General features: G+C 41.0%; 1 protein-coding gene across 1 annotated transcript in view; it reads right to left on the bottom strand.

The window, feature by feature from the left end:
• Positions 1–1,100: 1,100 nt before the first annotated feature.
• Positions 1,101–24,879, bottom strand: part of GAREM1 (GRB2 associated regulator of MAPK1 subtype 1) — a 100,241-nt gene continuing 76,462 nt past the window's right edge. Inside the window, exons 3-6 of the mRNA XM_026072836.1 lie at positions 22,314–22,444; positions 11,670–12,848; positions 5,528–5,697; positions 1,101–2,201 (exon numbers count right to left, since the gene is read on the bottom strand). Coding sequence (XP_025928621.1) covers positions 1,289–2,201; positions 5,528–5,697; positions 11,670–12,848; positions 22,314–22,444 — 2,393 coding nt within the window. The 3' untranslated portion in view covers positions 1,101–1,288. The remainder of the gene's footprint in view (positions 2,202–5,527; positions 5,698–11,669; positions 12,849–22,313; positions 22,445–24,879) is intronic.

Raw genomic sequence — 24,879 nt, 5'->3', positions numbered from 1 at the left:
ATCTATTGCAGTGAGTTTTTGTAACTGGGCAATTGAATTAGAACATCTTAAGATGCTACAGTCCCTTCCACTTTGATACCCTAAGTGACAACTCACATCCTCCTGGCCCACTACAAACAAGGCAGGTGAAATTTCAAACTTCTCAAACATTTCCTGGAGGCAAGGCTCAAAGTCTCACTTGGCCCCTTCTCATCTGCACTGCACGTGTTTCTTCTGTTCCTTTCCATCTCCTTAATGTTTGATTTCAAGGGCATCCCACAGGAATACTATCACCTGCCTACGCAGATCCGACCGCAGGAATAGGATAGGACATCGAGCACATTTTCAGATGCTTGTAACTGCAGCAGAGGAAATACAACGTTTCCTTTTGCCAGAGCAAGGCAACTGGAGCTGGCTGAACAAGCTGCCACCTCTGACTGACATGCTCATGGCTGTGACAGGCAGGATCTGCTGAGGGAAGAGTTTGTGACGTGAACTGCCTTTCCCATGAGAAAGCTGCACAACCAGAAGTCATGCTACTTACTCAAGCCATCTGACTACAAAAGCAACTTTTGAAATCTACAGGTCATAAACTTTTAATTGGCCAGGGCAGAGTGGCTTAGTAGGAAAATCCCCCCTTCCCCCTCCCCTTTGGGCAATGAACTAAACAAGACTTTTGTTTTAAAATATTTAACTCTTTTTGCTCAAAGTAACATGGAAAATGTATCCACATTACAGGTAGTCAGAAAGATACTGTTAATAAAAAATATGCTGCAAGGATAGTGTATTAGTAGCACTTCACAGCAATTCTAAACATTTTCAGATGCAGTGTCAAAAAAGATGTTTTTGTGTATCTGAACATGCTTTTTGTTAACAGAAAAGCAACAAAAAAGTCACAGCATGTTGCCAAATATTACTTGAACAGAAATAATCCCTTAAAATATACATTTTTTGCAGTTAACACAAAACTGTAAACTGGATTGGTGTGTGTCTTTCAGCATCAAATTATTCGGTAATAAATACGACTAAGTCTTAACAGACTACAGAATAAAAATTCCCTTAATGTCCAGTTTTTAGCAGCTGTTGAACGTTCAGGGATGCACAAGGCACACCTCTGCAGATTCTCTACCTTTATTATTGATATACAAAAAAAAAAATCTGTTCACCACTCAGAAACTTTTGTCTGCATAGTAAGAATTCTTCTACTACTATTTACAGGAAGGGCTTTTAGTGCAAAAAACAGGAAGTGATGTATTAACTGAAGTGTATCTAGCACACCTCACACAGTTTCATTAAAAACTAGTCAGCATCACATTTTTGGCCGCCAGCCGTTAATGAACTGCAGTATTTTCTTAACCTGCAATTTGCTTAGCTTAAAGTCTTCTGAAAGGATTTCTTCTGTAAGCTGAACCAGTAAATTGCCATCAATCTTCTCTGTAGCAAAAAATGATATGACATCTTCTGATAGACCAATAAACCTCAGCGATTTAGACACTTCCTCTACTGAGAGTCCCGAAAGGTCTGTGGGTGGTTGCCAGGGAGAGCCATCCCCACAGGACCTTGGTGCTAACTGGAGGTGGAGGGGAGACGAGAAAGAATAAGACACAGAGAAAGTGTCCTGCATGCCCTTTTTAACGAGATACTGATCTTCCAAGAGGTCTGGTGAATCAGTTTTGGATTCCTCCTCGGCACCATCTATTTTTAGTGGTAAAGGACACGTGTCTAAAGCTGGTTTCTCTTCACCTGATTTAGGCGCCCGAGGAGGTAAGGCAGGACACGAATGACTCTGCTTCGCATTGCTGACCACCAGAGTTTTCTCATCAGTGCATTCTAGTGAGTAACTGGCTGACTTTGGACAGCTGGAGATGGTATTAGTAAACTCTGCTGGTGTCAGCGGAGAGTACCCTGCAGGGAGCTCACACCCATCAAAGTCAAAAGTAAAAGGTGCTGGACAGTTTCTCTTTGGTGTGCCTGGAGTCTTTTGCCTGGGGTAGCTATAGCTCCTACTTGGATCTAGCAGGAAATCATTCCTGTTCAGGCTTTCAGCAGTTCCTGAAAAACGGTTTGGCCAAGATAACCTACAAGACAGAGCTTCAGCTGAGGGGCTTCCAAAAGGCATCATGCTATCAGGCTCTTTGGATTCGATTTTCATCATGTTACAAGGGTAGCAGGAAACAGGTGTGCTCTCAGTCGTGTTTGCGTTGTCCCTCTCTGTGACGTTGCTTAAGGAACAAAGCAGAAAGGATACAGTTAGTACAAAATATATGGCATTTAAGTAAACCTATAAATCATCTGACAAAACCAGAGGGTGGCTGTCACGAAGAGAGAATGTTTTTCCTTGTGGGAGAATGTTTGAGATTTGAATTAACAATACATTTGAATAACGCATTGACAGTTCTGTTTTTTTCTGCAAGCCTGACAAAATGTTTATATACTCCAAAACCTCATGAGAAAGACTCATGTCTTGGTTCTTTAAGCTCAAATAAAAAAGTAGATGTCTCAATTCAACTCTGTGCTATCTCCCAAATACTCAGATTTTCCACTGTCTAATTCTGGAACAGCCTCACATATACTAGAAGTTTTTCTAACTCTGTGTTTTCTATTTATGTACCACAAATGTGTCACACTACACCAAAGCTCGTAAGAGGGACAGGTCACCACTGCATTAGACACAAGCTTGAGCAACATAAGAGAAAATCAGAAGCTCTTTTGGGGCCAACATTTTAATTTGCTGTGGAACTCGCATGCATCCAGGGCACAGGATGCTTCCTCAGAACTCACTGGTGCAAAAATCGTAATTCCACAATAATACAGAATAAGTTAATGCTTATTGCCATAGGAAACTTTTTTACCTGGAAAGGTAAGCAGACCTAGCTGTATGTGCTGAAAGATCATGCTTTAGGCTTACCCCACCGTAACTTGTTTATGTGTCCATATTTTAGAAGTTATGATGGGAAAAATTGCTTTTCAAAGGCACCTAAAGAAAGTTACCCTGACCTACTTCCAAGTGGTAAATTAAGCTCAGCCTGTCCAAGGGAACTGATGGTTTATATCTAGGTGTCCTTGAGAGACAGAGATCCTAACAAAAGCATGCAATCAATTAACAAAAGTGAATGTTTGCTGCTTTTATGTCACTCTCTAGAAGAAAGCCTGAAGGACTGGGTTGGTCTTTGRAATTCTGGCCAATTAAGCCAGAATACTGGAAAAAACAATTAATAGATTTATAAAATCTCTGTCTAACATAATGGAGGGAAACCAACAGCTGAAATAATTGTTTTAATTACTCATATCTCTCTCCTAGAAATTAGTAACTCAAGAAAGAAACTAGGTCATCATTCTGTGACAGCTCCGTGAAAACTGCTTGAGGAGTACAGCAGCATTCAGCAAAAGAGCAGTTCTGAATGGATTGACACAGTAAGTAGTTCCCTGTGTGCTGACAGTGGCTCAAGCAGGAAGCAAACCTGGGCTTGCCCTGCCCAAATGCGAAGCACAGATGCATAAGAGCAGCTCTAATCTATATCACTGGAAGATTAGTTGTAAAACTTCACCCCAGTAGACCCAGTTCCCTCCTCTATTCTCCTATCCCTAAGTCTCCCCTCCATGTCCTCTCAACTTTTCTTGTTTCTTGTTCATGTCATGAATACAGGTCTGCCACTTAAAGCAGCTAGAGGTTTAAAACAGTAGTTTTTTTTGACAACAAGATACACTTGCAACTGGTCATTTCTGGCTGTTTAAAGGCCAATTGGTGTAACATACAGAGTGCAAAGCATTTTTTTCACAAATCTAGCCATTGGGCTGTTCAGTTCAGAGAAGACAGTCAATGAGGTGCTCAAAATAACTGAACATACAGAGAAATTAATTGATTGATCCTGTTTCTGTTCTCTAATCCAATATTAGAAATGGGAACATTTAATGATTTAAAAGAGTAATGGAATTACTGAAAACCAATAAAGTAACATTTTCCGAGCACTTCCTTATTCATCCCCCAACAAAATTAACCCTCTGGGATTCAGTGCCAGAGGATGCAAGAGAAACCTCAAATACAGCTGAAGTCAGGCATCAGGCATTTTTATATGCAGCTATGGATAAACTACATTGTTTTTGTTTGTTTTTAAAATATCGGCTACAACCCTTCATGATCCAGAGAGTAAGATGACTGATAAAACTGGCAGGACTTGAAGAGCAACTTCACCAGCCATCAGGTTACTCAACAGATTGCCATTTTTCTAGCAGCTTCTGCAGCACTAGGTCAATGCTATCAAAATTGATATCTGGTCTGGACCCAAGCTGCAGATGAGTTTCATACGAACTTTGCAAAGTCCCAAACACATATATCATCTGTAAGCCTGAGAAACTATATTTCTCACTATTTTTGTTTTCTTGGGAAGCAGATGTATCCTTAGCTATGAARACAGGAAGACTCATTTAGTGGCCTAAACGCTGGGTGGTCTTGTGCTCAATATCCTGTGGAGTAGGCCTTGACAGAACTACCCAACAGGCATTCATAAAAATAAATGAGTAGCCTAAATCTAGAGTGATCATTGCCAGAGACACAACAGTAACCTGCAAGTGTGCAGTAGGGTTTAGAAAGGCAATTCGAGCATAAGTTATTATATCAATGGCAACTAGACTGAAATAATTTCAATGGCATTTTTTGATTTTCAGATCAATGCATGATACCCCAACAGGTAACATTTTGTCACTTTCTTAGCAACAAAATTGAAGAGATACCAAAATAATGGCAACAAATTCAAGTCAAAAATGAAGTAAGATTTCAAAAGGCATATACACTTTCTAAAGCCAAAGGAAGAATACTGCACTGCTAAGAAAAGGTATGCAACCAGGTAATTCAAAATCCACTGTCACCTCTCAACTCGCCTGAGTGGATTTTCCAGTTTGTGGATTAGTTTGTTCTGAAGTGGGTTCGATCTGAAAGCTGTCTGGCCCCATTCCACTTCACATGACTTTGCAGTCAATGGTGTCTGGTGACCTCTCTTTTCTTAATCACACCCTGCCTGTAGGTTCACACATAGTTGGCACAATACACTTCTGGATTATCACACCCTTTGTGCCCCCTGCACCCCCCCCAATTATCAAGAGCTGGTTGTACTGCATGCATGTAGCATTGATATTCCACCTGAAAACTATCTTTGACATGTTCTCCTTTGAACATTCAAAGCCATCTTCCTCAAAACTTTTGTTTTTCAATCAAGCATTACACAAAACTGTACAGGATTTTCCATTTAGATACTGGTGCCAGTTTATGATGGGATTACCAATAGCAATACGTGCAGGCATTTAATAAAAACAGCTATGTCCTATATAGTAAAGTACAGTTTCTGCTGGAGCTCTGCTTCCTCTTCAATTTTTTAAAATAACTTGATAGGTTAGCCCATTTCAAGAAAAGTCAGCCACTCTGAAATGGCACCACACTTTTATAAATAAGCACCTTCAAAAAGAACACATCAAACTGGTTTCAAGATGGCTAAATTTAACTTTCTTAAAAAGAAAGGTGCTAGAATGAGGTGCTCACAGCTCAAACACATACATGTTGTGCAGTCCTGAAGAATAGTAGGACAGAGTGGGGCTAGGCGAACGGGTCTGCTGCCGTGCTGGTTTGACTGTGCGAGGAAGAATGGAGGGACTGGTGGAAGAGGACAGCTTTGAACTCCGTGGTGGAACTGGGGGAGCATTCAGGAGCCTGCATTCCTCTCTTACCTGTACAAAAGAAGAATATGTAAGCAAACAGCTAGAAAATCTGGGCAAACAGCACTCTGAAGCAGATGAAACACATCAGTTCAGACTTATTTTGTGAAAGGCAATAATTAAAAAGGGAGGAGAAGAAAAGAATAATACTAAGTGCATACATTTACAACAGTATATGGCTGTCATAAGGACCTTCTAAAGAATGCCTTACTACGAGCGGTTACTAATGGTGGTCTTAGGGTGCTTTTTAATAAATAGCTTGATATCTACTCATTTAAAAAGAGGTAGAAATGAAACTATTTAAAAGAACCTTTCAGTAACATACAAAATCAGACTGTTCTAGATATTTTATGATCTGTAAGAAGAAATTCATTAGGTTTAAACTCCATTAATGCTGTTTATTTAGATGTAATAATCCAAGCTTGCAAAATGAAAAGATCTCACCGACTTTGATGTTTCACAACTTATTTCAGCAGTGATACTCAACCATCCAGTTAGAGGATAATTCCCAGCTCCATCCCTCAGGAATAGTACATGTATCTATCATTTACCAACTACATCCGTGGCATAAAAAGCTGCAGCACTAAAACAGACTGGATTTTGGTTGTCATTTTCACTGTTTGCTGTTGCTTCATCTTTGCTCTTGGTCTAAGTGCTCTGATGGATGGGCTGATCTTTCCTTTCCACTCACTGCCCAGCAGAGGGCACGGCGTCACCAGCCGTGCTCCCCACGCTCCCTAGCCCAGCACCATACAACCAGCACCCTTAGCACAGAAAAAAATAAAATTTTCAGCGCCGAACCTGATGAAGCATGAGTGGTGGAGTTATTTTTTAATATGTTAAATTATGAAAACCAAAAAGCAAAACAACCCTACTTTTTTTCCTCCTCTGTGCGTACAAACTAAGAATGGACCAAGCCTCAAGCTCAGATCAAGAGACTGAAATGCATACAGATGTGGACGCTGGGATTCAAATCTGGAGCTTCAGTCCTTCTGTAGCTCCCAAAGAGGAATTCCAGGGTAAGGTTAACTGCAAAATGCACTGGTTGAAAGGCACAGGGCAGAAGAGCCTCTTAAAATAATGAACCAACTTATTAGGATGAATTTCAAGCAAAAGAACTTTTTGTCTCCAAGCAGATTTCCAGATCACACAAATCTTGCTTCCAGGATCAGTGTTGAGGGACACAGTTTTAGTAAAGCAAATGATATGGATGGAATTATAAGGAAAGATCTGGGCTTTTGCTAAAAGCTTCTGAGGTAGCCATACTGCATAAGGCAAAAACTATTTATGAACTGTACTATGAAAATAGACTAGGTCTTCTTTAGTTTAAGTTTCTTCAAAACTAACTTTAACAAAAACTAGCAACAAAGCCAATAGGTCTACTTATTGCAGCCAGCTAATTTTTTAGCCTAAAACACATGACCATAGCTCTGCTTATCTGAAACTGGGCTTGGACCTGTCTAGTCAGGAGTAAAATAGTAGGATCCACCCCCATAAAAAAACAGTGGAGTTAAGACCTTAATCTTGTCAACATATACTTGGGAGAGTACCTTCATTTACTAAGGCTAAAGGTGAGTAAGGTTACCAAAAGTTAGACTGTCAGACAAGATTTTTAAGGACTCACCACCTACCCCTGGCAGGAAAAGACCTCTATGTTCTGCTTCTTTGAAATAGTCTTAGATGCAACAGGAAAGGGAAATTCTCATTCTGTCTGGAAGTCACAGTTTATTTTCAAATTTAACAACACTGCAGAACTAAAAGTGAACTTAGCAATTCTGCAACACATAATTAGCAATTAAAGTGATTTAATTTATTTAAAAACAAAATAAATGTGGAACCTTTTGCAATTCGCTTCAGTGCTTTCAAAATGCAACAACCCATTTAATACTTATGTGAAATGGAAAATTGGGGACTGGGACATTGTAGTACATTCTTTCCCTAATTCAGAACAAGTTAGAACTACAGGAAATGCCCAACAGCATAAAACACTGAAATAAATCTTGCTCTAAGGGTTATTTGCTCTCTCGCAAAAAATGGAATCAATTTTATTCATGTTTGTTATTGAATTCAGGCATAAAACTCTTCAACCATTTTAGTGCTGTGCCCCAAGGATGCCTATGGACTTTTTTTCCCCCCCAAGTCAGACTAGGCAAAGTTAATATGCCATGCTATTGAATATATACCATGGGGTTAGAGGGACTGTTCAGGGGAGCTCTTGGAGCACAGCAGATGGTCAAGGGGTTAAAGAAATTCTTTACTGGAGAGACTACTGGCATTCAAAGGTACTGGCGTAACAAACTATACCCAGCTCCTTTCCTGACCTGGACTGTAGATCAGAATTAGGCTGTAAACAATATCAGTTTGTAGTCCCAGTTGGTCCCTGTCACAAGACCATGACTACTGCTGCCAGACTCAGCTCTGAGGAAACACAGCAGATGAATAATATGGAGAGGTTTTGCAGATTAAACTAGCAAGAGCAATGGGAAAACTTCACAGGAGACGTACCTCACTGGTCCAAGAGTACAGCAACGAAGTAAATACAGGAGGGGGGAGAACAGTCATGGTGTGCTAAAATGATTGCCTCGATGGCTGTTACTAGGAAATACTCTTTCACCCATCAGCACTGGATGACAGGCAGTTGCCAGAGGCAAATAAAGTACATTTGCACGGCAATACTTCTGTATTCAAACAGTCTGGCCTGTGAAACAGTGATGGTGACCCCCTTTTAATGGTGTACGGTGCTAACCTTATTTTAAAAAGCATTATAACCTCATTCACTTTTTTTGGTGCCAGCTGCCACCATCCTGTCAGGACCCACCTGGACCTTGGGGTGTTACAACCCAGTGCCTGCACTATATGTCGCTCAAAACGCCCTGGTAGCAGCCGATTTTGGCCGTGGGGCTCTTCAAGGAGGGGCACCCCCGAGCAGCAGTCTGCAGCACCCGTCTGTGGGAGCCGCGGCCACGAAACGTGCTCACAGCCTTACAGCACCGTGTGAACGCCGGAGCTGCAGCGAGGCCCAAGGCGTGCATGGGGCTGACCTGATCTACCGCTGCTGAGACTGCCTGGACGAAAAAAACCACAGTTGCTGGTATTGCCACGAGTAAAGCAATTTAATGTCCCTTGCTTACAGAAGTTTGAACTTCTGGCATATTCCATCTGGGACATGCCTTAAATCAGTCAGGAAAACAGTCTCTGATTTTACTCAAATTAGTGTTTGGGGACTGAAGCAACTTCTTAGTTACAGGCCTTAATTCAGAGGCTGTTTTCTTTTACTTCTGCCTTCATGCTATTTTGACTTTCCTCACAGGTATTTAGAAAATGCACGTTACCAGGATGTTTTCATCCTGTAGATGAGAAAAAAAAACAAAAGCTTCTGAAATACTTGAGTGTCCTTCTCTCCTACAAATAGTTCCCGTACACATATTTTAAATTTAGTGCATGCAAAAATACAATTATCAGCCAAACTCTGCAGAAACACTATGGAATATCATTTTAGAGGGAGTGATGACTAAACCTCATGTTCATCAGCAGCTATCGAGATCTACTTATTCTATAAATACTCTACATGGAAACCATACAAACATCTTTTCAACCCCAACCCACTCACGAATTCAGCAGGTCACTGATATCCATTCCAAAGCTGTTCCAGAAAGCCACAAAACCAATTCTAAATCATTATCCCATCTATGGAGATTCAATTTAGCATTTTTTCTTTTTTTTTTTTAATGAGGTTACGCCTCTGCTCACCTCAAAATGTAATCTAATAACTTTAGCAGAAATTAGTTCTCTTACATGGCCAGAAAGCAGTATTAAAACTGCTGTCAACACTCACCCACATTACCTCAGCCTTGGTATGTAAAACACACATGACAAAGTCGCACACTTTTCAAGATGACCTTGAAAGGCAATTGCCCTGGCAATATACATATGTATCCAAACACCACCGCAGTGACCCCGAAAAAGGCCTGAATAAGGGATTCCCTATTCCACAGGTTTTTCCCAAGGGTGTGGGCCGCACCTCCGCTGCGGGGCAGGTGCTCCCAGCACTCCCAGCGCCCCGCTTCTCTCCCCGTGGCACTGCACCATGACCGGGCAAGCGGGGTCCCCGCCAGCTCCCCACCGCCAGGGCCGGGGGCGCGAGGGGCCCGCAGCCCCTGCCCGGAGAGCTGCCGCCACCCCGCTGCGACCACAGTCGTCCTCCCCCCGCAGCCTCGCGTTCTCACCCGCTGCCTCGCGTGGGCTATGGCACTCGTCTGACCCGGCGCTGAAGCAGTTCAGCTCACAGAAATCACAGCAGGAAACTAATCATTTTCCAGATCCAGATCTGGCTCCCTGCCCAGGCACAGGAGTGCCAGAGCCAGCACAAAAGAGAAGCCAGGACCATGTGGCTGGGAAAGGAGGAGGAGGGTGGGACCAGCCCCGTCGTTGGTTTGCATCAGCGCAGGCTGCTGGAGAAGCTCGTCCGCGCACGGTGCAGGCTGGCACCTGCCCAAAGCGGCTGGACGAAGCTTAGGTACATACCTGACCTCAAAAGCAAGGGAGCGTACCTGGGTTCCAGCRCATAGACATAACATGTAAACACTCTTTGTGAAGAGGACATAATGTCTTTAATTTCCTATCTCTGCTGAAGCTGCTGTGGCTGCTTTTTTCAAACTGTTTGGTGGCACCGCAGTTGTGCACTTTAGGCCTGCACTGTCACTTTTCTCTCCTCTCCTATCTGCAACTGCCTAGCGGGATAAGCAAGTTAATCCAGTGAAAGTTAACCCAGCACAAATAAATAAAACTTAATTTTCAACCAGATCAGTTTTTCAACTGGATCGTGGTCTGACTCCCAGGGCTATTGCAAACACTGTTGAGACTGTGGGGTGGCAATAGGAAAAGGATGGGATCAGCACAGTGCACTGTAATTTGGTCTTAGATTATCCTCAGTTTCCTGTGAAGCCATGCTCCTGAAAACACTGTTGGGTTTGCAAGTGGGCAGATTTTTTTTAATTTTAAATTGTATCACAAAACCTGCAAAACTAATTCATTAAATGGAAATATCCGTGAGGAATCATGTGAAATAAGTATTTATCATTTACATTTTGCTAGTTTCTAGAAAGTCTTTTGGGGGGGAACTTCTTCCCTTTTTTAAATTAATGTTTAGGACTATGACAGGAGATCTGATAAGAGGTGGAATTTCCACCCAGTTCACATAAGATCCTGAGGATGAACCCTATTGGTATTTTCACCCTGTGTGCTCTCCACCAAGTTTCAGATTCGGAGAAATGATTTCCCCATGAGTTTATATTAGCAACCCTGGGCCTAGAAACACACACTGTTTAAAAATGAGTCTTTGAGAAGACTCATTTATGAACTCTGCAGAGTTCCTATTTAAACATATGTGCTTTCAACAGACACCACAGAGCAGTAAATTCAGCTTCGGCTTGGTAAAGTTTAGTTGAGGACAATGACACTTAATATTCTTCAAAATCTGCCATAGACTTGTAACAGAGAAGATAAACTCTCATTAATACACATTGCAAATCTGTAGAAATTCTAGCCATTCCTACTATCAGGGACTGTTAACTGAAGACACAGAGGTGATCTGTGGCAATTCCAAGCAGGTTCCTGTCTCATGTACTTCAGCCACAGAAAATTTGAGGAAAACATGCAGCATTTGTAGAGAGACAATGCGGAAAGCAAGGGAAGCAAAGAAATGACCTAAAAATTCTCAGTTCTTGTCTGTGAGAGCAAAAAGTCAATAAATATCACCTGGGAGTTTCAGGATCAAATGACTACTTGATCCTTGATTTTAAATACACCTCTTAAGATTCTTAGGACACCTGGTAGGAAATTAGTTGAAACTGCACATCTCCTCTCACCCTTTCCTTGCCTTCCACCTGCCCCCCCCCCCATCAAGATCTTCTCTAAAAAATGCCCAAGCATACTCTTCACCTGCTAAAACAGAAACAAAACAACATGAATTAACCCAGACTTACTGCTTCTGATTTGGGAGGCACTGGAGGTGGAGGTAGGGAAACATCTGAAGACTTGGTTGTTGCTCCAATAGTCCCAGGCACAGGAAGAGGTGCAGCACCACACTTTGATCGGAAAGAGCCTCTGTAATTGTCACATTTGTTCTTTTCACTTAGTGAGTGAGTAAGAGGCTGGTCCGCAGGCTTTCCGGATCCTTGGTCCAGCCACAGCTCTTCATAAGGAAGTTCTGGTTTTGTAGGTAGAAACACTGATTCTTCACTAACTTCAGGAAAAAGATAATCACTGCTACTGTCACCAGAATCCTGGTACTGAAGAGCATCGTGAGAAAACAGGGCCCATTCATTACACAAGTCCCTGCAACCGTGAAGATTCACTTCACTATTCCCATGCAAATTGTTTCCATAGACGCACACCGAGAGCCGATGGAAGGACTGCGTAAGCTCGTCCCGGGCATAGCTCAGGGAATTCGGCACATGGCTGTGCCCAGTGCATCGACTTTTCTTCGGGCTCTTGCAATCTTCGTTCCAGTCAGTTTTCACATCTCGCACAGCACGGGAATACTCATCTATGTCAAACTGTTCCTGGCATATATTAAACCAGTGCTGGATGAGGGATTCATGCCACAGCTCCCCCTTCACAAGACTGTCAGGTAGGGTAAATTTTGGAAGTGWCAAGTGCAAGGGAAAATGCATTGGAATAATTTTGTTGCCACGAAGCACACAACAAACCACCACAGTCTTGGTTTGAATGTTGACAAACTTATATCTGTGCCCTTCACGGATAAAATGCAGGTCATAAGGGTTTCTTGGTGTAGGACTTGGCACAGTTACATTAACAGGCAGCCTGGTTTTTTCTACTATATTGCGAATTGTGTGCTCACCTTCTTGCATCTGCACCTCCAATGGGCTGCGGGTACTAAACCTGCCCTTACACTGGAAAGGGAGACTGATGCTTTCGTTGGTCCTGTGGTTCATGCAGATGAGGCAGGGCATTTTGCCTCTGCCCAGCTTACTAATTGAATTAAGTTTCCCAATTTTCTTGAAGATGGTGTTGAGTCGTGACTTCTCCTTAGAAGATTTTGCATAAAGGATTTCTGCTTGCCCCATTAAAGTGAGCTCATCCCCAGTACTAAGCGTAATGTTGTAAACCTCAGTGTCTTCATTACATTCACCTGAAGCCACCTGCAAAATAATAATAAACAGTTTGACGATAATACTTCAGTTCATACCAAATCTATTGACACTGTACTTATAAACTATATTTTGAAAGAAACTAAACTAATTTTAATTGAAAAGCTGAGTAGTCAAATGCAAGGTTTACAGACTCAAGCTCAGCCAAGTAACATTTTTGTTGTGCCACACATTCTCCTATCTTACTCGAGGGGAAACAGTCACCTGAAAGTGCCAAAGAGGGTATGAGAAACATACGTAACCATTTTTTTAAGAAAGGACAAATCCACATGTTCCGACAATTCAAAGAGCCACTTGTGCCAAGCAGCTATGACAGAGTGTATCTGGATTTCCTTGGACATCTTTTCCCTCCCCCCTTGTTTCTGCTGCTTTCTGGTACTTATTTGCCAGGATCTTGAGGGAAGCAAACATCCTCCTCCTACCATCTTCAATTCCCTGAGGAGCAGAAAGGTGATCTCATCATTATGGATGAAGCACATCCCTTTGATATAATTTCTTCCAGGCTACTGGGAATGAGAGATGACATCTATTCCCTGAAGGAGAAGTCAAGAATATTGGTTCTACCCCATCTGCCAAACTCCCCCCCCCACTTCCTTGCTCTCCTAGTCATAGACTTCCTTCCTCATTTTTTGATCATAATTGCTATTTAAGAGATTAAACAACATATGCACAGCCATGTGTTTGCTTTTCTACTATGGAAATTGTACTGCAGAGAGAGAGAAAAGAAAAAAAAAAAGCAGAACAGATGTCCAAGGCTCATTTGTTCCTGAAGTTATTTCCTTAAGACTGGAATAACTCTTTACAGACAAGCTCTCTCTCTCTGTCCTATTTGGGTGGCTTCACGTGGAAGGTCTTTCTCAGGGACCTAACAGAACTCACCCAGCTCTACCTCAGCAGCAGCAGATACCTATTCACAAAAGAAGGTGCACCAGACAAACACTAGTGGCCTACTGTAGACCATTTTATTAAAGGAATACTGAATATATTTAAAATATGCAGCTGAAAAAAACATGCAAAAATGGTAAATCCCCTCTTCACCTACAAATCCCCCAAAGACTTCATTTAGCTGCAATAAGTTCAAATTCCAGGCCTCAAATTCCGGTATCATCACAGAACAGCCACTGCATGAACTCAAAAGTGTAATTCCAATTAGTTATAACTGCTGTAAAAAAACCCTTCGTCATGTAAGCTGTGGTCTGCCATTTATCTGCATTCATAAAGCTGTGCTTGCGTTCTGCAAATCTTTCAGAGCGAATGTAGAGGCAGGTCACTAGAGGTGTGCCTTCTCAGCAGTTCAGTTTCAGCGCTTCCTGAGAGGAAATCATTCAAGTTCCAAATTATCTAAACAAACACTGATTAGTCTAATCCAGGAAACTGCTAGAATTTTATTGTACATAATACTCATTCACAGTTTATACCATTGGCCAGACAAGATTTTGAAACACCATGGCGTGAAAGGAAAGCAGTCAGTCCTTACTGATAACAGGGGAATGACGCTCATTGCCATTTTCTCCTCGAAACCACTACAGAGAGCTGCATTCAAGCTGCAGCCAGTGATGTAGTTTTGACTTGGGTGAAGCTGATAAAGGTTGAGGACACGCAGTGCTCTGTGCACATACCAGTCAATTCTCCTCCCTTCTCTTTCGGAAAGGGCATATTCTGCAAGCAAATTAGTTTCTAGTACCTATAGATACATGCGGATGGCTTGCTTGGACAACGCAAGCCGCACTCTCAGAAATTTAAACTTGGGAATGTGTTGTTACACATCCTCATGTCCCGAAAGCCACTGCCAGGAGCGAGGGAGGTGTTATAACCCATCGCTGTGGGAGCTGCTGCTTTGACAACATGCAGTTCCCTAGTGATTCACAAACAAACAACTCACTGTGCAAGGAAATGGACAGTCAGACGTGAGCGCACAGAGGTAACCGACTTGCATAGCTTCACAGTGAAGGGCTCATGAAGGGATGGCATTCATTTCAACCAAGCAAGCAACAGAAATGGATTTTTAGATTAGACAGGTCTGTTCAAATCTTAAAATTTTGAAAATGCTCTTCATTTTTTATTGGAATATAGTCACAGGACAATAACAGGTGAAATAAAGCTGAATTTTACTGTGTTGCAACAAAAGAAAAATCATGCCACAGTTCTAATTCGGTGCTCTGAATAAAACACCATTGTGCATACTTCCTTCTGAACAAAAATATATGAGATATCAGTTGCTGTCCAAAACTATCATAAAAAAAGAAAAAGTGAAACCAAGTGCCTAAAGACTGCAAAACTCTGACTTCATTTCTATTCAAAAAACTTTACTATGGTGAAGTAAAGGCTGCCAGCAGACCTCAGCAGGCTAAGTGTATTTTAAAGTGTAAGTTCTGAAAGTCAAAAAGCTAACCCCTCTCTTTTTGTGTTAGATTTGCACTTAGTTCATTTATTACCACATGCTAGTTAACATCTATAAAGTATACATAGTGGGTAAATATTCATTCCAGGACATTAGCAACAAATGCATCTCATTCATATCATGAAATCAAATCACTCTAAAATCCTCTAAAAACTCATGCATAGATGTCTCCTTAAGTTTATATTTCTCAAATTACATAGCTAAATAACCTTCATTTTGCCCTCATTGCAATGATCTATGAAAATCAAACTTGCTCTGTGTTGCTCACTAAACCATTTCCATTTATCAGTGTCCACAAGACTTAGGAAAACATCAATCACTAGGGCCATGGACTTTAGCTCAGGATATCAGATGACAAACTCATAGAATCATCTGGGTTGGACAGGACCCCCACAGGTCTTCTAGTCCAACCTCCCGCTCAAAGGAGCTCTAGTTGGAGCAGGCCACTCAGAGGCCTGTCTGGTTAAATTTTTAGTTTCTCTGAGGATGGAGATTCTACATCTTCTCTGGGCAACCTCTCCCAGTGCTTTACCACTCTCATGGTAAACCTTTTTTTTTTCCCTTACATCATCAGATCAGAATTTCCATGTTCCAGCTTATGCCTGTTGCCTCTTCTTTTTCCACTGGGCACCTCACAAGAGTCTGTCTCTGCCTTCTTTATACCCTCCCATTAGGTAGGCATGCACAGCAATAAGATTTCCCCTCAGTCTTTCCAAGACTGAACAAACCTACTTCTCTTTGCCTCTCCTCATATGTCATTTGCTCCAGTCCCTCGACCATCTTGGCGTACTGGACTCACTTGCACGTGCTAATGCCTTTTGTGTATTAGGGGGCCCAAAACTGGAAACATCACTCCAGCTGTAGTCTCGCAAGTGCCAAATGGTGGGGGATAATCACTTCCCTCGACCTGCTGGCTATACTCTTGCTAATACAGCCCAATATGCAGTTGGCTGCCTTTGCCCCAACTGCTGACTGTTCAACTTGTTGCCCACTGGGACCCCCCTGGAGCTCTCTCTGCAAAGCTGCATCCTAGCCAGTCACCCCCAGCCTGTTGCATGAGTTATTCTGTCCCAAATGCCGGGCTTTGTGCATGCCTTTGGTGAAGTTCAAGGCTCCTGTCAGCCCAGGAACCAATCACTCAAGGCTGCTCAGTTGTTAGCAGCTCCTTGGGTCAGATTTGACTGAAGTCATGTAGCGCTCTTAAAGAAAACATGATATGAGAGAGAGTATGTATCAAAAATTATTCCTAAAGGCAGAATGGACAACACCATACCAGATTCAGCTCCCTCTGCCCTCTAAACTTCCAGCACTAACACAGCAGGATTTATACCTTCAAACATGCCTACATTCCTTTATAGCACAGCTCAGAGCACGCCATACGTACCCTCCCCTTCCTGCTATGAAATCACTGGTGGGATGTAACAGAGCCCTACATTATTTCAGACACTTTGAACTGCTAGCAGCATGTCCCACCCTGTGCACATGATCCAGCATATTATTTGTATATGAAGACAAGAAGACAAAAGTGTACTATCTCAGAGTGGCAAAGTTAAGGTAGTTCAGAATACAAAATGACACAGAAATTAGGATATATTTTTCTGGCATCTGGCAGACTGCTAAATCTCTTCAAAATTCTGGAAAAATTGAAACACTCCACAGAAGGTATAAAGTATTCCTGGTCAGAAAATATTTTAACAATTAAGAAGTACCTGGGAAGCCTTCATTTAGTAGCATAACAGCCGATTCCAGTCCCAATGTGACTCTACTCTGACCCATACTTTCAGCTCATTTCCTCTCTACCCTGGAACAATACTCTTGCCTCCTTGGTGACTTCTCCTGCCAGATTCGGTTTTGAATCTTCAGGTGTGAGGACAAAAACCTTGTAACTGGTAGGAAGCTGAGACCAGCTGATGGAACGGGGAGAAAGTAAGGTAGGACAATACCTCAAACATCTCCTTAACATGGCAGTACCCTCATGTTATAATTTTTTGTGTATACCTCTTCTCATATCTTCTGTTTGAAAGAGGAGTTCTTCATTGGACAACTCCTATACAACAACTTGAAGCAGTAACTACCATACCTCCAGTTGCAGTCATTACCTGATAAACAAAAAGCCTTCTCCAATTATTAAACAATTAGCCTTGGGAGTATCCTGAAATAACTCCTTCCACAAACATGTTCAGCTTTGTGGTTGTTCTCTCTAAATACACTGCTTTACACATTATAACGATGACTCCCATAGTTCCCCCCTCTTTGCCCTTCCCAGACAATTCTCACTTCCTGGTAATAGGTGAGAGCCATCAATGCGCCTAGTGTTGTGGAAGAGGCACTTTGGCATTCTACAGTCCAAAGCCATTTAGAAATCACTTGTAGGTGTTCAAATTGAACAACTAATGTACAGAGGACCACAGAATCAGAATCAACCTATTCCGCACTGTATTTACTCTTCACCTTCCTATTGCCAGTTGTCAATCCATAGTAGTGGTTCAATATTGATGCCAGGATGCTGACCAGAGAGGCTGCTGCCTTAGAGATATTTTATCAAACACACTGCAAAAAAGTGGTCGGTTAAGTCACTATAAATTTTTTACATTTTAAGACTCCTGCAATTCAATAGCAAATCAGAGGGCAATTCCATTTAGTGCAGAAGACAGGCATCAGAAAGATGATGAAAGATTATTTAGGAAACATTTGCTTTTGGGAAAGCTTAAGCATATAATTTTTTTTGCTTAAGCAAAAGTTAACTCAGAATAATAGATTTTGATAACACCTGAGTCAATATGCTGTCTTGAACTCCAATTGTTCTAATTTGTTATAGTTTGAAGTAGAAGTGTTTAATCACTTGGGCATGTATGAACTTCATATAAAAAATGATTTGTGGCTTCATATAGCTTGTTATGCCTGCTAGATCCTATTAAAGTAGTGTAAGCACTGCATTCACAGTAAAAATTCGCAGCTAGGATTTTTAGCTAGCACTCTAAATTTGAGGCCTCTGATTCATTGTTACTGCATACAATTTTCAGTATTAAAGCCAAAGGACCAATCAGAGCATTATTATTATTATTATTATTATTTTACAGGTTACAAAAAATGCATAAAGTTTTTTAATATTAAAAAACAGTCTTCAGGAGAATGTCAGCTGAAGAAATAAGCAAGCTTTTTAAAGGAAATTGGCTAAATTCAATGAGAAAGCATCCTTTTTTTTCTTTTATAAATCTGCTTGTCTCACAAGACAAAGAATCAGCAAGTACAACTTCTCCTGTTAGTATAGGCATGCTTCCTTCTCAACTGAGACAGACTTTGCTCTGAAGCCAGTTAAAGCTGGCTTTCACATTGCTTTAAGGATGTCTCAAGTAAATCAAAAGGTTCAAACAGAGCCCTGAAATATATGACAGATAATGACAGGGCTCTAACTTCTAATGTGAAGCATATCTTCATGTGGCATGTCCGAAAGGGCAGCCCATGTAGCCATATGAGGCAGTGAACCTTGCTTGCTATCTGGGCTCCTTTCAGAGCAGAAACCCTCTAGAAGATACATAAAACTAGGCATGAAGCAGTGTATCGACTTCTCTCACTCTAAAAATATGTAGCAGATCCTGAAGAAAAGAGGTAATCACTACTGCAACATTTTAAAAAAACACTATAGTTTACAGCCTTCTAAATACGTGTGCTTTAGTGAACTCGGGGCAAGATTATCAGACCAACAGAGTTGCAACCAAATCAGGAGATCAATCTTGCCTCACTGGACTGTATTAACATGTCAAAAAAAAAAAAAAGTTTTCATCATACATTTATTTCTGACAAAATGCATACTCTGTATTGATCAATGTAGTTAAATCACTGTGAAAAGAGGATTACATAAAAATAAATAAATAAATAAATCAGATATCAAAAGTTCACACCAGCCAAATGGTATCTTTGGTAGGAAAGAAAAATATCATTACAGCTAGTTAACTATTGCACTTTTCATTCTAGAAATGCTCTTCAAACTGCTCTACAGTGTCTCCAGGGAGACTGAGTGATATCTTCAAGATGAAAATGAGATCCCAGAAGGTTTAAAGGGTGTTACTATGTCACTAAGTCAGTGTGCTGTCATTTAGATTTCAGGAATTTATGGCTCGTCCAACATTCACTCTATCAAACAATACTGTTTCTTTTTAAGAGAACTTTTTCTGACTTACGCCCCAATATGATGTGGGGTTTTTGGTCTTTTTTTTTTTCCCAAGTCTTCTCTCCCATTAATACAAATAGCTTCCTGGGTGTTTGTATGGATTGCCATCTGTATGGGATCAGAGTATCTGACTGTGGCAACCTATTGCTGCTGGTTCAGCAGAAGGTAGGGCCTTGTGGTGGCTCAACTTTCCTAATAATGACTTTCTTCCAACCAAAGAGAATCAAGAAGTCCTGTCTTCGTAGTGCAATGCTGCTACAGAAACAAAATTCTCTGCAATAGTGCATTGACTATTACTACAAAAAAGCTACCAGCTATCTGCTCAGGAAAGAAGACAGAACGCCTCTAATTTTCAATTTGGTGTAGGCTAAATACATATTTCACTGAGGGGAATTAGCTCATCCCCAGAATACTCTAAATTACTGTGCCTGTACATGCCGCTGAGGTGATCGGTTGAGTATACAAGCACAGTAATTCAGAACATTTTAGGGACAAGTTGATATGTATAGGCATTACAAAAGTTAGGTCTAATCAAAATTTTTTGTTCAATAACCTGTGAAAAGTACTTGGGAGGAGTACTCCCTTCAAATATACAGCAGGTCCTAAATGTCCTGCCCTGGGGCATTTCCCATTTGCCTAGCTGCAAAACAGTAAGGAAGGAAGTGAGACTCATCTCCCCCAACTCCCTCAGGATAAGGTGGTTCATTTTTCCTTTTCATAATTCATACACAAAGTGAAATAAAATAATCCCCTTGGAGAAGATTCCAACTCACAGCATAATGAAAAAGCAGTTCTTAAGTTACAGCACTAGCTATAAAATCCCGCCTAACCAGAAAAGGATTTACATAGAGCAGCAAAGTTTGCACCAAGTCAACCATAACAGTGGCATATTGGCATATTCAGGCAGAGCTCAACATGCACAGACAAAAACATACAGTAATTGGTGGTATCCTGTAAATCTACAGGCTGTTTCTTCAAAAATTATCTGTGAAAAGCTTAAGTGTTTTAGAACAAGAATTCCCAGACTTAATTCCTCCTTATCTTCACCACAAATGCTTCATTAGGTATTTTAAACAACATTTTTTCTTTCCATCTTGGATTAACTACCTTCTGATACTTTGTTCTGAATTTAAATGGGCATACTGCACTGGACAGAAATCAACTTTAGTTGGTCTTCCTCCCTTTTCTCAAGTCAGTTTGACAGGATTTCCCCTAAATTAAAATTCTAGTGTACATCATTCTGTTGTTTGTAAAGAGTTATTAAGCATTTCAATTAATCCTGCTAAATTCTTTTTTTTTTTTGGAAGATGACAACTTTGGAATAGGCTTCTGTGAAACAATGGAAAATCTGCCAAGAAAAACATTGCCTAGATAACTGTTTTACTAAGTTAAGCCTAGATTATTATAACTGTTATTTACATTAAAKAATATCACTGTAATAGCTTTAAAAATGGATTTGCTATAAAACAGTAAGCTATGCTTAATTTGCAGTTTGCTAAATATGACAGTTTTAAGAACATTCACATTAAACTTGAGACATAACATTTTACATTTAAACAGGCCTGCAGATGAACGTTCTTCACCGTACAAAACCCCAGCTGTACATTTTACTGTGCCATTCTCTTGATTTGGTCATTGATCAGCTGAGGAATATTGACACAGCAGTGGATAAGGCTAGCAGTCCCAAGCTAAGACTGATTTTCCCTGGGTAGAAAAGGAATTTCTTATTGCCTTGATTTGGCTGACTACATCCGAAAAATGCAAAAGTATTCCAACTTTCGAATGTAGCCTTCATTCCTGAAAGGCTTGGTTATGTGGGTTCAGGTTAGTCAAGAGCATAAATGAAAACAATCTACTGTCTGGAAAGGCAGATTTTTGCATCACTAAATGAACTAACCAGTGAGCTCTTGCACTTACAGCAGTCTTCAGCAATCTTGTTTCCCACCTATAAAAATTCTGGACTATCTGACGGCCCCCAGCTCTAGCAGAAGGAGAAAAAGCCATTAAAAGATTGTTAAAAAAAAACGTATCATCTACACACAGAGGACAAGGAGCCTCTGTTGTTTTTGCACCAGCAGTATTGGCCAACTTCCCCTGTTGAGTATACAAAGGGGGGACGAACCAGGGCATCCTGGCCTCGGTGTGCTTCTCACCCAGGCTTGGGCGGTGTATGAACCAAAGCGAGCCAACGGCTGCTCGGCGCTGTTGGCAGAGCTGCCCTAGCTTGGATGATGCCTTACTGTAAACATAGGTAGGAAAAGGAACGCTATGTTCAGTCATTGCTATTTTGTGCCGCTGCACTTGCAGTTTGCTTGGTTATAGCAAGCCCTCGCACTCAGGGGACTGCTGACCCTCTGACGAGCCCAAGATGTGCGTGTGCACGCATGCACATATACACAGAACAAGCAGGTCTTTTGTCGCTTTGTTTTATTCACAATACTATTTAGCCGCAGTAATTTTGAGACAAGAAACCCCATCATTTCACCCTGCACGCTCTCAGAGAATGAGGCTTCCTGGACAGGGATTTGAGCAGCTGCTGCTTTGCAGAGAACAAAATTCAGGCGCCTGGAGGGGGAAGGGAAAAGGGGGCAACAAACAACATTTGTTTAAAATTTGGCAGCAGCATCCCAATTAGATGAATTATTGGATGGATCATCAGGATAGCTCCCCAAAGTGCCACAGGATAGGAAAGCCCTTGGAGGACATGTTGATTTAACGCTGCAAAAATCATCCCAAAGAGCACCATCTTCAAATGCAGAACTAAAGACTTGTCTGTCTTAAAAAAATCACACTTCCCACACAGTGCCATTGCTCACTTGCCATGTATATAAGGGTTGTAACAGTTAATCATTTAGACAGGGATAAATATTTATTCAGGGACTACCTTAACGTTGAATGTTATTTCCTCCATGACGTAAACTCGTTCAGGAAATGCTTTAGCCACCTCCTCCACACTGTTAAAATACTGCACTGGCTCCTTAATATCTCGGTCTTGTTCCAGCAGCTTAAACTGCCCTGAAAACAGATGATAAACAGAAGAGTTGTAAGATATTTACATTGGACAACTGTCACTCTGGCAACTGCTGCCTCAACTCCTTCACTGTTTTGATTGGTCACTTTTTCTGGCTATCAGCAGTCAAACAACAAAACAAAAGATTGTAAAGAGTCTTCTTGAGAGATGCTGCGTTTTACCAGGTTGGAATGAGAAGAATGTGTGGGAGCTGAAGTTAAATTAAAAAAGATCCTTTTATGACATACTCTCCAGAAATAACTACCGGGGCTTTTGTGTTTGTATACTTAATTCGTTGTAATAGTATCTGTACAGACAGCACTTTCTGGCCCTTAATATTAAGTTTTACAGAACAAAAACATACCCTTTACCATAAAAACCCAAACAATAAATATAGGATTTTCCTTTTTTTTTTTTTTTTTTTTTTTAAAAAGAGTCATCAAACAGCTTTTCAAAAATCCTAGGCTACAACCCTTTCCCCTAGGCTTCCCTAACAGAAGACTAACTAACTAACATAAGAAGAAATCAACCCATATACACTTAACGTTCTTTTGAAGGTGAGCATCTTCAGAAAGCATTAGGAAGAGGTGTTTCTTGCTGACTTTACCCCCGACAGCACAATAACCGTTTTGCTATTTTCTAGGTGTTCTAAAAGTAAGAATTAACGCCAAGGCAGCTGACTCGGGCAGGACTGCACACATTACTCCGCACAGGTAGGTACTTCAATCACTTCTGTGTGTTATGAACACAAGGTTGAAAAGCTTTCTTTTGCACATATGGTCATACCAAATGCTTAGACAGATATTTTTGCTGTTGGTATGAATTAAATGTAAAATCACTGGAGAGATCTTCCCAAATTTAGAAATATTAACCAGTACAAACTTAAGCGATGATCTCAGCCAGACAGCAGCACAGTAAAACTTATTATGAGAAACAACTCAAGAAACTGAGTGAAAGACTGAGTAAAACCAATGCTTTGCGCATCTTCTGTAAATCACACTTTAAAATTAGCAACGCATCCTGCCACTGCATCATTGTTCACAAACGGTACTCAACTTCACTGAAAGTCATCCAATACAGCAGGAAGTCATCCACCTACAAAAATACTTTCTCACTCCTTCAGCATTTTGTGACTTTTGTGATATGTTCAGAGGATTCATCCACACTACGCTATTGCAGGCCACCTAGTAGCAGAAGAGGAAATGAACGCAAGTTCAGCAAGTCCTGAAGCCCCATCCCTCCACCCTACTGCAAGTGTGCACACGTGTACACACATGCACACATCAAGAGAGATATCGATGTTACATCCGACCCCAGTACCCGGCTGACATGGGGACAAGTTTTTCAGTCTGTATGTTCAAATATCATTGATGTAGCCTACATACCAATTTTTAAGACAGAACACTTTCTTTTATTCCTCTCCATACATTTTTTCTTTCTAAAGTGACCATAGTAATTTCAAAGTATTATCAACAGGGCTTGTGGTGCTGTATAGTACAATAACTAAAGATGCTGACACTTCCCACTGTAAGACTGCTTTGCAGCTGTTTAATAAACTTCATTACACTTTAAATATTAGTTGCCCTGTAGTTTTCTTAACTATATGTCTGCTTCAGGACACACTATTATTTGAAGTTCAGCTAAAACAATTGAAATACTTAAAAACCCAACACTAATATAGCATATTTCTGCAGTAGAAATACACAGACTTTGGTCTGACCTGGTAAAGACATTCCTGCAGTTCAGTACAGGAATAGGTTTACCAGGTCAGACTGAAGGCCTACCTTGTGCAGTATTCTGCCTTTGACAAAAGTCAATAGATGCCTAAGGAACAATTTAAGAATCACTAGCAATAACGCCCTAGACTCCCTTCCATACCTCTAGAGTGGAACTTATGGCTCATGGACTTCCTGAGCAGGGAAGAGGTATCTTTGCGCTTAATAGCTCCAGAGATTTTCTTTCCTGTAAATTTGTTTAATTGCTTACTGAAGGTATAGGAAACTTTTGATATACACATACTATCTACCTTGATAAACTGTGGTAACCTCTCCTTCCACAGGTTTTACAGCACCTCCAAGACTGAGCGTAGAAATTTTACGAGTTACAAAGCTGTGTCTGGCAGATACTACAGGTAGCTATAGGAAATCTGATGAGGTATAAGCACTTGAAGAAACGTTTTACATGCTCAGCAGAAATTTGCTAGCATTTTGAAGCTGAATTCCTCAGTTTGCCTGCTCTGACCATCTTTTACTGTAAAGCTATAGAGTGGGCCATGCAGACTACACCTCTGGGTTCAGATAATCTGAATAATAAGCAGAAGGGCAGTCTGTAAATATGCAAAATTGCCATTCTTTAATTATGTGGTTGCACATTTTCCAATTCCAAGAATCAGAGAATGAAGCTAGCCTCTGCTTTATGTTACAGAAGTTGGAAACTGTGT

This window comes from Apteryx rowi, unplaced genomic scaffold, assembly GCF_003343035.1.
Source record: "Apteryx rowi isolate R43461 unplaced genomic scaffold, aptRow1 scaffold_352, whole genome shotgun sequence".
Classification (NCBI taxonomy): Eukaryota; Metazoa; Chordata; class Aves; order Apterygiformes; family Apterygidae; genus Apteryx; species Apteryx rowi.
The sequence above is the reverse complement of the archived record's forward strand: the minus strand, read 5'-3'. Positions and strand labels throughout refer to the sequence as shown.